This window comes from Chiloscyllium punctatum, chromosome 23 (genome assembly GCF_047496795.1).
Source record: "Chiloscyllium punctatum isolate Juve2018m chromosome 23, sChiPun1.3, whole genome shotgun sequence".
Lineage (NCBI taxonomy): Eukaryota > Metazoa > Chordata > Chondrichthyes > Orectolobiformes > Hemiscylliidae > Chiloscyllium > Chiloscyllium punctatum.
The window spans coordinates 84,763,800-84,781,515 of NC_092761.1; the positions used below are offsets into that span (position 1 = coordinate 84,763,800).

General features: G+C 44.8%; 1 protein-coding gene across 4 annotated transcripts in view; it reads right to left on the reverse strand.

The window, feature by feature from the left end:
• abcg4a (ATP-binding cassette, sub-family G (WHITE), member 4a) overlaps positions 1-17,716 on the reverse strand; it is a 140,838-nt gene that overhangs the window by 48,312 nt on the left and 74,810 nt on the right. For all 4 annotated transcript variants that reach the window (XM_072593340.1, XM_072593341.1, XM_072593342.1 and 1 more), the window contains exons 3-4: positions 7,541-7,658; positions 5,294-5,426 (exon numbers count right to left, since the gene is read on the reverse strand). In XM_072593340.1, the coding sequence (XP_072449441.1) occupies positions 5,294-5,426; positions 7,541-7,658 (251 nt within the window). The remainder of the gene's footprint in view (positions 1-5,293; positions 5,427-7,540; positions 7,659-17,716) is intronic.

Consider the following 17,716-nt stretch of genomic DNA (forward strand, 5'->3'; position numbering starts at 1 on the left):
ACACAGGTCCAAACCCCTCCAACAGCAGATGGTGGAATTTGAAGATGGTGTCTACTCTACACTAGAGAAACCACATGCAGCCTGGGTGACCGCTCTGTGCAACACCCCTGGTCCGTGTGCGAGCATGACCCTGACCTTCCCATAGCCGGTCATTATAACACAGCGTCCTGCTCGCATACCCACATGTCTGTCCTCGGCATGCTACAGTGTCCCAGTGAGTCACGGCGCAAACTGGAGAAACAACATCTCACCTTCAGACCAGGCACCTTACAGCCTTCTGGACTTAATATTGAGTTCAACACCTTCAATGAGACCAACTCCCATTTCTTCCCTTTGTTTCAGCTTTCCTTGATATATTCTCTGTCACTGTGTCCTCTCCACCATCTCGCGCCACACCCCACCCCACCCCAGTGGGACTGTCTGTTCAGTCCTGAAGAAGGGTTAAACCCAAAACGTCGACTTCTCCACCTCCTGAGGCTGCCTGGCTTGCTGTGTTCTTCCAGCCTCCTGCCTGTCTACGTTGGATTCCAGCATCTGCAGTTCTGCTGTCTCTTTCCATTCTGGCAGTTAGACACACCATTGTTCTGTCATTTTCACATTGTGGTCACTTAATCGGAACTATCAACATCCTCTCTCCTTCCACACTACCCCCCCCACTCCACCCCCCACATCCCTGATACTATTGTACCAATGTTGCCCCCTGCACACTCCATTTCAGCCCTGATGAAGAGTCATCTAGATTCGGATCATTAGCTTGCTCTCTCTCCACAGATACTGCATGACCTGCTGTGATCTCCAGCATTTTTTATATTCTGAAATCCCTTTGCAAAGCATCTTAGCGCAAGGGCAATTCTGGAAGGTTGACAAACAATGGCCTTGCCAGTGACACACACATCCCATAAGAAGAACAAAAGAAAAATAAGGCAAAGAGATAAACCATAAATGGACTGAAACAATAGATAAATTAGATTAAACAAGCATAAGTCTAAAATATTTACTCATGATTCTAGCAGGAGAATGTTTGTGACCTGTGGTTAGAATGTGGGACACACTACCAAAGGAGGCAGATGAAGCAATTCGATAAGATACTTTGAGAAAACTAGAATTTCAGCCACAGATCACAATACAGGCCAAAACATAGAATTTTTTTTTAAGGGAGAGCCAGATATAGTTCATACAATCCCTACAGTGCATGTAGAGGCCATTCAGCTCATCATGTCTGCACTGACCCTCTGAAAAGCATCCCACCCAGACCCATCACACCTCTGCATTTCCCACGGCCAATCCACCTGACCTGCACATCTTTGGACCATGGGAGGAAACCAGAGTACCCGAGGTAACCCACACAGACATAGGGAGCATGTGCAAACTCCACAGAGTTGGAACAAGGTTGGAATAAAACTTGGGTCCCTGGCGCTGTGAGGCAGCAGTGCTAACCACTGAGACATCATGCCACCTTAGTAGCTAGGTCTAAAGGGAACAAAGGTATGGAGAGAAAGCAGGAACTGGATACTGATTTGGATGGTCAGCCATGATGATATTGAATGGTGGAACAGGCTCGAAGGGCTGAATGGACTACTCCCACTCTGAGTTTCTATGTTTTCTCTGAGGAAAATCAGGTGGGTGATTTGCAATATGGAAATCAGATTACTGGCTTTGTTCTTTAAATCGGAATTAAACAAAAGCACTTGGCATTTAAAACCCTCTGTCGCTATGTATGGCAGCACACATTAGGAAAATCATCTCAACTATAGCCATTTCAGTCTGTCAGAGAACAGACACCACATGAGGTACAGGCAGTGATTTTTTTTTCTCTCTGCTGTTTTAAGAAGTAACCAGAACTCCTTTAATTCAATTGCAGCTTCATCAAATGCAATTATTCAATGGTCAATCACTTCTACCTTTGTTTCTTTCATCAATAATCTGTGTTCTCTCACATCAGAACACTTGGGTTTTCTTACACTGGCATTTCCAAAGCTCCTGACAATGTCAATTGATTTCCTTCTGCTGAGAAAGTTCTGGAATCCAACACAGTAATAGCTGAGATGTGAGAGTGTGCATGGGATGGAAAAGATGGATTGAAAAGATTTGATGAAGAAGGCTAATGGGTTTGCTGTCCTTCATTAGGTGAGGAATTAAACATAGAAGTAAAATTTCCGTTACACAGGGCGAGGTGTTACACATTGGGTGAGGCCACATCTTGAGAACCTTGTGCTGTTTTGATCTCCCTGTTTAAGGAAGGATGACAGTGTGTGGAGGACGTTTATTCCACTGTTACAGAAACAGAAATTGCTGGAAAAGCTCAGCAGGTCTGGCAGCATCTGTGCAGAGAAATCAGAGTTAAAGGGGCACCAGACCCGAAACGTTAACTTCGACTTCTCTCCATAGATGCTGCCAAACCTGCTGAGCTTTTCCAGCAATTTTTGTTTCTGATTCACAGCATCTGCAGTTCTTTTGGTTTTTATTTACTAGACTGACACCTGGAATGAGTGGGTTGTCCGATGAGGAAATTTGGCCTGGCTGAGCTTGCTTCATTGGCAGTTAGAAAAGTGAGGGATGCCTTGAGTGAAGTGTGTTAGATCCAGAATTAGGAGTTCAAAAGTAAGGGGTCACCTTGAATTAAACTGAACCAGCTTTATTGTCATGTATAATGAAGTGAAAAGATTATAAATTGCCACTGACAGCACCCTGTTAGGTACAAAGGTACCTGGGTACAATCCTTGGTTACAGAATAGAGAAATGAAGAAAAACCAGTTACATTACAGCCAAACACAGTATGACCAGAGATCAGCAGCAACAAATAATTGCTATTTTTTGGAGTTGGTTGAGGGAGGAATGTTGACCAAGATGGGGAGTCCATGCAGCGAAATACATCCTTCAACCTCCCCAGAGCGAGCAGACTGGACCCAGTCTCTGAGAGAAAGTGAAAACTGCAGATACGAGAGTGTGGTGCATGTGTCTGTGTGTGTGTTGGGGGTGTGTGGTGACGGGAAGGGGACTGAGAGATAAATAAGAGGCACTTCATCTTCCACCTTAGGACCCTCCAACCACACAGCATCAACATCAACTTCACCAGTTTCCTCATCTCCCCTCCCCCACCTCATCCAAGATCCAACCACCCAACTTGGCACTACCCTCTTGAACTGTCCTACCTGTCCATCTTCCTTCCCATCTATCCGCTTCACCCTCCCTGCCGACCTATCACCGTCACCCTCCACCTTCATCCACCTATCACTTTCCCAGTTACCTTCCCCCCCGGCCCCACCCTATTTATCTCTCAGCCCCCTTCCCACTACCACCCCCGTCCCCGCCCACCACATTCCTGATGAAGGGCTTATGCCCGAAACATTGACTCTATTGCTCCGCGGACGCTGCCTGACTGGCTGTGCTTTACCAGTGCCACTCTCCTGGGTTCTGAAATTATGGCACCAACTTCAAAATGGAACCAGTATGAGCTGAGAATACACACCAAAGCCCATCATTTTTAGCCTCAGAAAGGAGGCAGGTCAAACAGAGCAAGTTGACACACGTGCAAAGATGCAGCTTACATGTAGGACATTTGGCTGAACTCGAGCAACTGAACAGGAATCACGATGCATCCCTGTTGCTTGTGAACTATTCAACTTTAAGTGCTTGACGTCCGATCAGGAGTGCAAGAGGATCTGGAGCTCAGGTTTCAACTGGCTTTGTATTTTGTTCCCACCCAGCAGTTCCTTGCTGGAGGATTTACTTGAGTCCCTTTGTGTCCTGCTCAGACTATGCATTCTTTCCCTTTTAATCTTTGAAAAATTTGTAAAAGCAGGGGTTTCATTTCAACACGCCACTGCTTGTTCTGGTTCACCTTCAAAACTAATTATTCCTGTGAAACTGGCAAACAACGGTGTGAGGAAACAAAACCAGCAGGTGGGTATGCAAGCATGGTAGGCTGAATACTCACACGCTGATCTCTTTCACAAACATTTTCACAGACATCCACTCCCTCTGCCAACACATTCTGTAGCAGCAGTGTGTACCACCTATAATAGGCACTGCAGAAATTTACCAAGGCTCCACAGACAGCATCTTCCGAACCCACGTACACTTCCACCTGACACATGGGAACACCACACCCTGCAAGTTCCTCTCCAAGGCATTCACCATCTTGATTTGGAAACGTATCACCATTCCTTCACTGCGATTGGATCAAATTTTTTTCCCTTACGGCATTGTGGATCTACCTACACCAAACAGACTGCAGCAGTTCAAGAAGGCAGCTCACCACCACGGACAGCTTGGGCAATAAACGCTGGCCCAAGCAGCGATGGCCAAGTTCCACGTGTGAATGAAAAAGAAGTCCCTACTCATGAAGGGCATCAAAAGCCATCAGCCAGCCATAGTTTTAAATGTTACCAGTGAACCATTTCCCAGATCAGCCAACCAAGGAGTGCACAATGACACAGTCAGTGTCACAATGGCTTCAACATTTCCTCAAAACCTAACATTGCAACCACAGAGAGGTTGTTCATCGAAATGGGTTGGATGCTTTCTTTTCAAACCCAAAGGTTTGGGATCAAATCCCATCCAGGCAGGTACCATACAAGTCATTGTGTAAGCTTCAAGTATCTGGGCGAAATAAATTGCTCAAATTTGGGTGTATTTCTACAGCACATAATCATTCCTATTTATGTACAAGCACGCAAGAAAGATCAACATGATTGCTGCTGATATGACAGGCTACCCATTACACTCTTTTGTGAGGAATATAGGAGAGAGCCTGCTCTCACCAGTTTCCCACTGATACTGAAGATAAAAATGGACCTCCCAGCATTGATTGTTCCCATTAATTAATAATTCCCATTGGTGTAGGTCCTCTCTCCAATTAGAGATTGCTCCTCTGCCAACATATCAAATTTAAAATGCTTGTCCTGTGGTTCAAATCCCTTGCTGAGGCATGCCTCACTATCCCTGTACATTTCTGCAGACTCACTACCTTTCCAGAGTTCCGAATTGTAGCCCTACCTTCTTGTCGGATTCATTTATTTCACTATCAGTGGCCAGGCCTTCAGCAATCTCAGTCCAAAGCTCTGGAATTCCCTCTCTAAACCTCTACAACTCTCTCAATTTTACGGAGTTCCTTCAAACCATCACAGCTTCAGTCACCCATCCAATTGTTTCCGTCCCTTGGTCCAGCGTCAATTCTTTTATCCGCTTTGTTTCTGTCGAGGGCTCTGGTACACTAGGAATGCTACATAAACGCCAAGTTGCTGTTGCTGCAGGTCAGAAGGGAAATGGCATGTCTTGGCTGAACACATACCATCATGGCTTCCAATACGGTCAGGTGTGGAAGGAGCATGTCATCTTGCATGATGTAACAGGACATCTTCCTGAAAGTTCGCAGGTCCCGAGGTTGTCCATTCACCAGGATTTGGCCTTTCATTCCAGTTTTCCTACAAGGAAAAGGAAGGAATTTTTTTTAAACTGGTAATTCTCATTAAAATTTTCGAACAGAAAAAAGACCATTCAGCCCAGTAGGTCCATGTTAGACTTTACTTCCCTCCCCAGTCTCCTTCCATTGTAGACCTACCACTATCTTCTTCTCTTCTCTTTCTTATGTTTGTTGTATATCTTTCTTTCAAAAATTCACACTATTCACCTCAACTACTTTCTATGATAGTAGGATTCGCATTCTAACCATTCCCTCTGTAAAAAGAAATGTTTTTTTCCCTGAATTTCTGTCTGGATTTATTAGTGACTAACTTGCCCTTTGGTTGCTAGATCGGAGGCTGAATGGCTGCAGTGTCAGACCAACTCTGGGTGAGGGGGGGGGGCGGGGAGCTCTAGTAATAGCAGGGGGGACCCAGCTGCAGAATTCCTGTCCTCATTTCCGGAATTTCAGGACAGGGCTGGGGTTGGGCATGGATCACGCAGGCCGTTTCAAACAGACCTTATTTTTTTACTGCCCCTCGACCCAAAGTCAAAAGAGATGGAGAAATGCAAATGCTCATGAAAAGTGGATGAAATCTATGAAGTTATTTAAATCTCCAGCTCTTTAAACGTGAAAAAAGGCCTTCATTTGGCAGTGACAGTAAAAATAAAAGACACACACCATGGGAGTTCAGTAATGGTGAGGCCATCCGGTTTAGCCTTGGAAAAATGAATTACCATTTATTGCCATGATTTCGATAAGAGACATTTGCCAAGATTTGCTTTTACAGCTGAGTCCATTATGAATGATTGACTAAGCTCTAAAATACTTCCCAACAAAGTGGCTATGTTCAAATTTTGATTGACACAATAGACTCTACTGAATGGATTAGTTGCCTTTCATACTGTAATAATTGGAATGTGGTGGGCCAGGTGGATCTCACTGACTATGAGATCATTGATTGGGGGGGTTGCGAACCTGGGCCAATCATAGACCCCTGGCTGACAGATATAAACAGGAGTCCAGGGCCCTCTTGTGGTTCCGAGGTACCTCTGAACCAAAGGTTCAAGTCCCACCTGCTCCAGAGGTGTGTAATTACATCTCTGACCAGGTTGATGAGAAAAATAGGATAAACAGGAGTCTCATAGTGTCTCCTCATTCCAGAGACTGGCCCTGAGCTGGCTGGTCAGAGCCCCTGTACTGTGCAGATGCAAATAAAGAGTGACTTGGTGAAGGGATACTGGCCTCCATGGAGTTATTTCACATATAGTCACTGAATATAAGTTCATTTGTTTTTATAATAGATTAATGATGGGGTAAGTTTGAACTCTGAATAGATTACAAAAGATTTTCATTGTTTCAAGTATGTATGGTCAGAGCGCTCTTAGATTGCTAGAAGCCATTTTTTCATCTTCACATGGTTTCTGAGTTCTGCACCTAATGGTTTCAGGATGAATGGCTGCAAAGGTGGTATAAGGGGCATAGAGATTGCATGGGAATATGAGGTGGCATGAAGTGGCATTGGGCATGAAATAGTAAGGAGGTAACATGGGGCAGTGAGGACTTGTCAGCCTAACATCATTTTTTTATAGAACAGGAATTAAGCCTTAGGGAACCAAGGAGGGTCTCCAAACGTGACTGCTATCCCCATAAAATCATAAGAATCATAAAATCCCTACAGTGCAGAAAGAGGCCATTCATTCCATTCAGTCTGCACTGCCCCTCTGAAGAGGACCATCCCACCCAGACCCACCCAACCCCACATGGGTTATTTCCCCATGGCTAATCCACCCAGTCTGCACAACCCTGGACATTACGGGACAATTTAGGATGGCTAATCTATCTAACCTTAGACTGTGGGAGGGAACCAGAACGCCAGGCAGAAATCCATGCAGAGGAGGGAGGAACGTGTAAACTCCATCACAGATGGTCACCTGAGGTTGGAATTGAACCCAGGGCCCTGGAGCTGTGAGGCATCAGAGCTACCACTGAGACACCATGCCACCCTAATTTGATAATTTTATCTTGGATCTACCTAGGATTTTAAAGGCGTTAAGAAACTGCCTTCCCTCAGTTCAAAGAGATTATCTGTGCAAGAATCAATTGTAACAAAAATCTATTACTTTTGTGACTAACCTGTATCCTGCCAGAATGTTCATGAAGGTTGACTTTCCGGCGCCTGAAGGACCCATAATCCCAATTAGCTCTCGACTGCAGAACTTTCCGGATAGGCATTTTAACAGCGTCTTGTATCCTAGGAGACAAAGTCAAACATGTGTGACAAGAGTGAGGTATTTGCTGGACGGGTTAGGGTGCTAGCATTTCATTCCTCCATCTCTAGGATACTTATCTGAACTCAAACGAGAGAAGAGTTATACTATCCTGTGTGACAAGAACTGGCCAATCTCATACTGGAGACAAGTCACAATGCATCCATAACACAACACTGCCATTCCTTGGTCATTACATTTCAATATCACTCCAGAGGGCGTACTTTGGGAACCAGAAGAGTCAGACTGGTGAAATGGGTGATATTTTTCCTGAGGTTGAGGGTAAAGCCCATTATTCATGCGGAGTAGAATAGCTATTATGTGGTGGGTACATTTGTGAATAGCAGTGTGCAGTCTTTTTATTTTTGAGTCAGAATGTTGTGGGTTCACATCGTCACCCCCCTAACTACCCCCTCTCCCTGCACAAAATTTAGACCAGCACTCTAGCGTAATACTGAGAGAGGGCAGGGTTTTTGGAGATGCTGTATTTTGAGGCTTGGCTCTGAGAGAACTACAAGGAATTGACAATTCATTCTGACCCTGCCATCAATGCCCACAGCCCATGAACAAATGAAACAAAAACCTTTTCAAAGAACAACTGAGGGGTTCTACCCTTGAGTGCAGCCAATATCTATCCCTCAACTAAACTCAAAATACTGTAGATGCAGAAAATCTGAAATAAGTGCTGGAGAAACTCAGCAGGTTTGGCAGCATCTACGGAATGTTTATGTTTTGAGTCTGATCTGAGTCCCCCTCCTTATGAGTGACATTCACACCAAAAGTCACCTGATGTTTTGATTTATCTCTCAATCACCATCAGTAAAACACAAGTAATGTTATTGTTTGTGGTAACTTGCTGTGCACAATTTGACTCATGTTCATTCCTGATGAAGGGCTTTTGCCCGAAATGTCGATTTTCCTATTCCTCGGATGCTGCCTGACCTGCTGTACTTTTCCAGCATCACCCTAATCGTGACTCTGATCTCCAGCATCTGCATTCCTCACTTTTGCCTCTTGTTCCCTCCACGGCAACACTGACGACCTTTCAGACATACATAACGATCTAGAAAGTGCTCAGTGACATTAAGCTTTTGAAAGGTCGGCTTCGGTTTTCCTTTATTAGTACCTCACTCTATTGCCTTGACATTGGTAACGCTTAAATTTCTTCAAAACAAACTTTGGCCAAAAATTCAGTTTGGAAGGATGTGCTTGACTCCAGTTTACTCAGCCCAATGTAAAGCGATTTAGTTTAGGAAGGCATTATGTGTTGGTGCAAGCCTGATGGCTGAAGGGCCTATTCCTGATCTGTATTGTTCTTTGTTCAGTGCTTCCTATCAAAGTGTGTAACCTGGGCTCATAACTGAAATAGCTTCACTCACAGTTCCGATGCTTTAAGCCATTAATCAACCGCACATCCTGTTGGCATCTCCCTTCAATTTCCCCTTCACAACTTGAAGCTTTGACCACTGTGACAATCATATTGCACATAGGAATGGCCATTATTTGTTCTTACAATCATTTCACCATTGCCAATTTTTGTGCAGTTGTGCTTTAGATTCTTAGCATCACATGAATAGCTTAGCAGGCAGGTTACTGCTGATGTTTGTACACACCGTGCCACTGCTTCCATGGGTACGAGTCTCTTTACCTCAAGTAATATGATTCTTGTTCGGTTTACCACCAGGAGTCACAGTGTTGTTCTTTTCCTTGTAGAAGTGAGCACATCTCTTCCCTGGTAAAATTTGGTTTTGTTGTAGCAATAAAGACCCTCAAATTGCAAGAGGGCAGTGCACTCTCTCTCCTTTTGGAGATCATGTTTATAGCCTGTTCACACAGCTCTGTACCACAGTCTGCCAGGCATTGGGAGAGTGCTTGGAGCAGCTGGATCACTTACAACACTTACAAAGTGAGATTGGTCCTTAGTTACAGGGATCCTTTAAGGAGTTGCCATCTGTTTAATTTGGTCAATTTGGGTTCCTTCTTTAATTTGATTTAGCCAAATAGAATAAGGAGAGACAGTTATCATATGGTGCAATGGTAGCATGGCCATCCCTGACCCAGTGGCTTTGGCTCCAAGTAACAAACCAGGGCTCAAAGCTCAAGAAACGTGCATTCATAATGCAATCAAAATGTGGGTTCGAGTCCAGCCTCAGGTGACTGTCCGTGTGGAGTCTGCACATTCTCCCCGTGTCTGCGTAGGTTTCCTCTGGGTCCTCTGGTTTCCTCCCATAATCCAAAAATGTGCAGATTAGGTGGACTGGCCACGCTAAACTGCCCATAGTGTTTGGGGATGTGTAGGTTAGGTGCATTAGTCAGGGGAATGAGTATGGATGGGTTACTCTTCGGGGGGTCGGTGTGGGCTAAATGGTCTGTTTCCACACTGTAGGCACTCTATAAAAACAGTATCAGTTTGTAAATTCTTCCAACTTAAGTCAAAGATAGGTGGGAAGGGCAGGAGAGATGACTGGTCCCTGTGTATTATAATGAAAATGGGAGCCTCACCCTCAATAATTATATTTCTAAATTACATACTACATGCAACAGTTTCAACTGAGGTATTCAAGAAGATATTCAATGATCTTTTGGACAGAAATAGGAATATGTTTTGTAAACTCACAGGATATCAGTGTTATTGGCTACACCAGCATTTATTGCCCAGACGACAGTTAAAAGTCAATGACATTGCTGTGAGTCTGCAGTCATTTGTAGGCTAGACCAGGTGACATTGGTAGATTCCCTTCCCTGGAGGGCATTAGCGAACCAGATGTTTTCTCCTTGACAATAGATTCATGGTCATCATGAGACACTTAATTCCAGATTTTTATTGAATTCAAATTCCACCATCTGCCGTGGCAGAATTTGAATGTGGGTACCCAAAACATTACTTGGGTCTCTACATTAGTAATCTAGTGATAATACTCTGAGTCTCTTGCCTTTTCTTGCTGATATGCAAGGATAGGGGGAAAAGAGGACATTGGCACAAGGTAACAGAACTCGTACAGAGACAATGGCCAAATGGACTCCTTCAATATCATAACAATTCTGTAATTCTGTTTATGTTTCACATAGAAACTTAGTGCTAGACAATCCTTACAGTGCAGTAAGAGGCCACATAGCCCACAAGTCTGCACTAATTCTCCGAAAATCATCTCACCCAGACCCAGCCTACACATCCCTGGACAAAACTACAGTGGCCAATCCACTTAACCTGCACATCTTTGCATTGTGGGAGGAAACCAGAGCTCCCAGCAGAAACACCACAAAGAGAACATGCAGACTCCAAGCATATAGTCACCCAAGGCTAGAATTGAACCTGGATTCCTGGCACTGTGAGGCAGCAATGCCAAATACTGAGCCACCCTGCTGTGATCATGTTGCCAGTGACATGGGGTTTGATCTCTTTTCTGGTTGGGATTTGATCCTAGTTCCTTTGCCTACGTGTGGTGTTATGGGTCAGAGTTGCCTTTGGATCAAACCAATACAAAGGCAAGATGGGGCAGCTTTGGTCAGCTCAGTTGGCTGTGTGGCTAGCAGGTAGTTCAGAATAATGCTGACAGCATGTTTCATATTCATTCCAGCTGAGGTAGCCTTGGGCCCTGCCTCAATCTGGCTTGGATCTGCTGTCTGACAGTGGAAGGAAATGGCCAAGCTCCCATGAAAATTGGACATTCTGAAGAATTAACAGACATTGAGCGAAAGACATGCCTTTTGGCAGAGCGCATTGACAATGTCCTGTGGAGAAAGTGAGGACTGTAGATGCTGGAGCTCAGAGTCGAGAGTGTGGTGCTGGAAAAGCACAGCAGGTCAGACAGCATCCAAGGATCAGGAGAATTAACGTTTCGGGCATAAACCCTTCATCAGGAATGAGGCGTGTGGATCGGGATGAGAGATAAGTAGGAGAGGGTGGGCTTTGGGGGCAGGTAACTGGGAAAGTGATAGGTGGATGAAGGTGAGTGAGAAGGAGATAGGTTGGGAAGGGGGGGGGGGGAGTGATGGACAGGTTCAGAGGGCGATGCCGAGTTGGAGGTTTGGGACTGAGATAACCGTGCGGTTGCAGGGTCCCAAGACGGGATAAATGTGGATTTCAACAGCTTCCTCATTTCCCTCCCCCCCCCCCCCCCCCCACCCCCCACCACACACACACACATTATCCCAGGCCAAGCCTCCAACTTGGCACCGCCCTCCGGACCTGTCCGTCACTCCCTATCACTTTCCCAGCTACCTTCCCCTCTAATCCCACCCCCTCCCATTTATCTCTCAGCCTCCTTGGCCCACAAGCCTCATTCCTGATGAAGGGCTAATGCCCGAACGTCGATTCTCCTGATCCTCGGATGCTGCCTAACCTGCAGATTCACTAGACCTCTTCTACACTGTGTGATTCTATAATTCAATGAACAGTAATAATCTCATACTAACCAGCTTGGGATCGAATTATCTTATCCTCTTGTTTTCACATGCCCAACAGTACAGTTTATGATGCCAATATAGGAAAAATAGCCATGGTCTTTTCCCCAGGGTAGGGGGTCCAGAACTAGATGGCATAGGTTTAGGGTGAGAGGGGTAAGATTTAAAATGGACCTATGGGGCAACATTTTCACGCAGAGGGTGGTGTGTGTATGGAACAAGGACGTGATGGAGGCTGGTACAACTATAACATTTAAAAGGCATCTGGATGGGTACATGAATAGATTAGATTCCCTACAGCCTGGAAACAGGCCATTTGGCCAAACAAGTCCACATCGACCCTTCAAACAGTAACCCACCCAAACCCATTTCCCAGCGTTTTACCCCTGACTAATTCATGTAACCTGCACATCTTTTGACTGTGGGAGGAAACCAGAGCACCCAGAAGAACCCATGCAGACACGGGGAGAGTGTGCAAACTCCACGCAGACAACCACCTGAGGCTAGAATTGAACCCAGGTCCCTGACACTGTGAGCCACCATGCCACCCTGAATAAGAAGGGTTTAGAAAGATTTGGGCCAAATGCTGGCAAATGGGACGACATTAATTTAAGGAATCTGGTCAGCCTGGACAAGTTGGACCCAAGGGTCTGTTTTCATGCTGTACATCTCTGTGACTCTATTACCATTAACAGAGTACACAAGGCATGTGAATTGTGTCTCAACAAAAGGATTAACCTTCTTCATTTAATATGGGTATCTTATCATTATGCTCGATGCAATGAAGATGAAACTAACCTCGGGCATTTGTAAGTTTGCCAAACAATTTTGAAGACTCTGCTACCCACTTTAAGAGGTAAAGTAGTCTGCCAATGTGAGATGAAAAAATGAAATGCAGTCACTCTCATGCATCTATTATACTATTTGCCCAACTACCTACTAAGCTGAGAATAGACATGATTTGGAGATGCCGGTGTTCGACTGGGGTGTACAAAGTTAAAAATCACACAACACCAAGTTATAGTCCAACAGGTTTATTTGGAAGCACTAGCTTTCGGAGCGCTGCTCCTTCATCAGGTGGTTGACAAATAGACATGTTGACAAAAGGGAAATGTTTTACCTCAAAAGACAAATATATTTTTAATTTATATGATGGTGATTACATATGTGCTATTGATTTTTGAATGGATTTCTGATTTTAATACGGAGGACACGCATGAACTAAAATGGTTGAAAAAAAAAGGAAAAATACTGATGTAAAAATGGCCGCAGCGATCGTTTGACCACAGTTTGAGCCAAGCTTCAAGAAGCCATCAATAAACAAGAAGCAGTCAGAAAAGCAATTCATATTTTTAATCAAAAGAGACTGAAGCCAGTCAGATGTGAAGAAATCTTTTATTTCCTGCTAAATTTACACCTTTATAAGAAGCTTGCATGTTGGAGGTTTTTTAAAAAATCGCCTTTGATAATCCAGCTTGAAAACAAGGAACTAATACATTGGAAAACACAAGCCAGCTATTGTATTGGACAGAGTAAAGGAGATGGATTTGTAGCTGGACTTAGAGAAGGCACTCCACCCTCACATTCCTATAGCCTCTTGAAAACAAAGCACATGGTGATGATGAAAGCAGGAAGTATCTGAATATTGAGGACTCAAAGAGATCTGCAATATTCACAGCTGCCATTGGTTCAGGACATTCCCAAATAACCATGGTCTCAGGATAAAACCCAACTCTTCAAGAGCACTTGAAGGACTTTAAATGACATGGATTCTTTTTTTTAATACCAGCTATTATCCCCTGTTTAGTTTCATAGTCGTGTTTGATGTCATGGTCTTTACTATTTTCTTTGGCTTCATCATAAAATTGTTTCTCCTTTCCCTCAGGAGTTCAGCTCCTTATTTTTTCTCGATGAACTAGTAAGCTACATTTTAATGGAACTGCCAAGTTAAAAGGAAGACTGAAGGCTGAATCATCCCAGCCCCTGGCCAACATGGACAATGGTGGGTCGGTTGGGAAAATATAGCGAGATTAGAAAAATGAGATTCTTGACATCAAAGAGGAAACAAAACTTGATTTTGCAATCGGGTTTTGAGCAGCAAGGGAAGAATCTCCCAAGAGCAGCAAGAGGTCCATTGGAATGTAGTTATATATTATTAACACTTAATATCACCTCATTGATACACATTTCCCAATTGTCCACTGAGCCAGAAAGAAACCAGATGGTGCCAGTTCCTGACTTGGAATTCAGAGGGTACCTGGGGACTCCAGCTCACCACTTGCTCATGCAGCACACTCACATCCGGAAAAGTAAATCTCCCAGAAAGTGACTGTCCTAACCTTCACCCTCCTTTTGCCACCATCCTCACCTTCCCTCCCCTTGCACCCTTCCCTTTCCTCCCGCCCCGGCACCCTTCCCTCCCCCCTGCACTCTTTCCTTCCTTCCCCCCGCAGCTTTCTCTTGCCTCCCCCCCACACCTTTCCCTTCCCCCCGCACCCTTCCCTTCCCTCTCCCCTTCCCTTACCTCCCCCCGGGACCCTTCCTTCCCCCCGCACTCTCCCCTTCCCTTTCCTCCCCCCCGCACCCTCCCCTTCTCTCCCCCTGTACGTTGCCCTTCCCTCCCCCTGCACCCTGCCCTTCCCTCCCCCTGCACCCTTACTCAGAAGTCAAATGCTGTTTTGTCTTGCCATTGAAGGACAGTATTTGATTTCATGTCCTCATCATTTTCTTGTGTTTCACCATTAAATTGCTTCTCCATTGGTTTTGCCTTGCTATGTAAGCATAAAGCCAGGCAGCTTGATATGGTTATCAGCTGTGATCATTCAAGGAGGTAGACATATTGCTGCACGGCTTCACTAACGTCATAACTACGCCATATGGTAAACATACCGCATGTGCTTCAACTGCATGTTGAGTCGTCAAGGGAGACAGTTTTCAATCAGGGCTGTCAGTCAGGGGCAATGTCTGATATCAGGGGCTTAGTCACAATCCAACACTTATTATCAGGGTCAGGGGGCTCCATGCCACCCCAATCCTGACAGTGAGCCACCGACACACCTAAAGGTCCACTGGAACTAGCCTTGGGATTTGTCGCAAGATGTTCAAGGAGCTGCACAGAGCTCAGTCAAGGGTCCAGCCAAAGGTCCACCTCAACAGTTGGGGCCATTGGCCCAGGTTGGTCAGGGGGTGGGATACTGGCATCACTGCTGTGCCCATCAAGTTGGGGAACTCGATTCTGGGGCATTGGAGGGATTTTAAATTCAGGTGGGGTGGGGGTGGGGAGGAGGGGGAAGAGGAGTTCGTACATTGAGAGACTGGGTCACTGTGGGAGTGGAGTTCATCCACCCTGGATTGGATGTGGGGGTTTGTGGAATACGATGATTATCATGGCGCAGCTGTCGGGCTGGTGCTCAGCGAGCATTGTAAGTGAAAGGTGTGTGGAGGCACATGCAAGTTCAGTACTGATAAGTTTGCAACATGTTGCGGGTGTGTGTGTGTGTGAGATTGAGGGGAGGGTATGGTTTGCAGAGCCTGTAACTGAGTTGAAAAGCCTGAAAACACAGCCTCATCTTCTGAGTGATATAAGACCCTTCAAGGGACAATTGCACTAACCATGTTGTTTCACGCAATAGGTTGAAATTATCTATAATCACAATACCCTGCATGTGAATTGCCTGCAATATCCAACAATGCCATAGACAAATGCTGGTCACATTGTGATGGTCATTCTTGATTGATCACAGCCATTTCTGGGAAACTGAAATAATCATAGGCGACCTTAAATGTGACACCTGTGGGTGGCTATTCACAAAAACACTCCAAGATCTCCTCAGCTATGCAAGGGATGGAGCTGATTCCCCTCACCTTGAACAGTATGCATTCACGAACATGAATTTCCATTCAATGGAGCTTCGTTTGGGTAATGTGGCTGGTGGGGGAGGGTGGGGTGCATAAAGTACAAGGTACCAGTAATCACACAGCATTTATAATCTCCTGCTTGACTTACGTCTAACCCACAAATATATCAAGGCAGTTACTGATGCAGTTAACGCCAAATGACCCCACCTTCATGACATTTCCCCATGACTGGTCAATGCTGCAGCCTTGGGAAGGAGTCTTTGCCTTCACTGCTGGCTTCCTCAAGGTGCAGGACACTACAGACTGTACACATGTCACACTGAGAGGGCCATATCATAACACAGCTGAATTCAGCAACAGAAAAGGATTCCATACCATCAGTTTGAGATTATTGCTACCACATCTCAGAACTCAGCACAAGGTACACTGGGAATATTTGCATGGAGACATAATAGGCTGAGCATGTCAGAACTGGCAATGGTTTATGGGTTACTGATGACCACGTATAAAAGTGTACATTGTCACCGCTTCCTCATGGAGGTATTCAGCTCCATTAGCTGGAAGGCCGGGGTGAATCAGGACCTGGCTCTTTGACCTACTCCCGTTGTAGGACAGAGCACAAGGAGGTGATGCTAATCCAATGGCCCTGGGTTCAAAATCCTGCTAAAACAGATGGTGGAATTTGGATTCAATCTGGAATTAAAAGTCTAATAATGATCACAAAACCATTATTAACTGCTGGGGGAAAAGAAAATCCATGTGGTTCACTAATGCCCTTTAGGGAAGGAAACTGCCATCCTTACCTCGTCTGGCCTTTATATAACCCAGACCTGCAGCAATGTGGTTGATTATTAGTCCTCTGAGTGCTTAGGAATGGGCAATAAATACTGGGTTGGTCAGTGACACTGACGTCCTATGAATGATTGAAAAAAAATGGGTTGTACCTGCCTTTAAGCAGAAAACTGAGGACGTGCATCAGTCACCTGGAGTCACTGATTCAGAAATAATTAGCTTAATTGGATTAGGAAAAGTAGATTATTCTCTAATTATGGAGGATTGTTAAAATCTGGACATGTTACCTGCAATGCTGGTGGACTTAGACCCCATAGGAATATTCAAAAGGGAACTGGATATGTATTTAAATAAAAGAAATAAGGTGCAGGATTGAGGGGCAAAATGTAGGATGTGGGGCTAAATTGGACAGTGTTTTCCAACAGCCATTACAGTCCAATAGATAGATTGGCATCCTTCGATACAGTGAAGCTCTGTGATGGTAAGGATTGATGATATAAAATGGACGGGATGGCAACCGAGGGCACTGTTCATGAATTACTCTCCTGTACTCACTGAGAAACTACCTTTCTGCCAAATTGCAAATGGACAGCAAATTTCTCATCAAGGCTGAGATCCTTTCGGAATGGGAGGGTCGCTAATGTTTCAATGGAGACATAATAGGCTGGGAAATGTCAGAACTGGCAACGAATTGTACATTAGTAATGAGCGAGTTCATTATTAATCCATGCATGAGAACAGAAGATTCATCCGAATGTATGATTCCTAAACTAAAGCTGATCTCTGACTGACAACATGACGCAGACATCTAATTTTATATATTTCCTTTTGTGAGAATCATCTTCGTCGCCCCATTTGTTTGCCGTGCTCTCAGATCACTGGATGTGTTAGTTATGACACTGACAGTATTTGCAGTCCAGTCGTTCTGCCTCAAGGATTGGCATTTGACAGCAAGATGAGACAGCAAATCTCAGCTGCTGTGATTAAT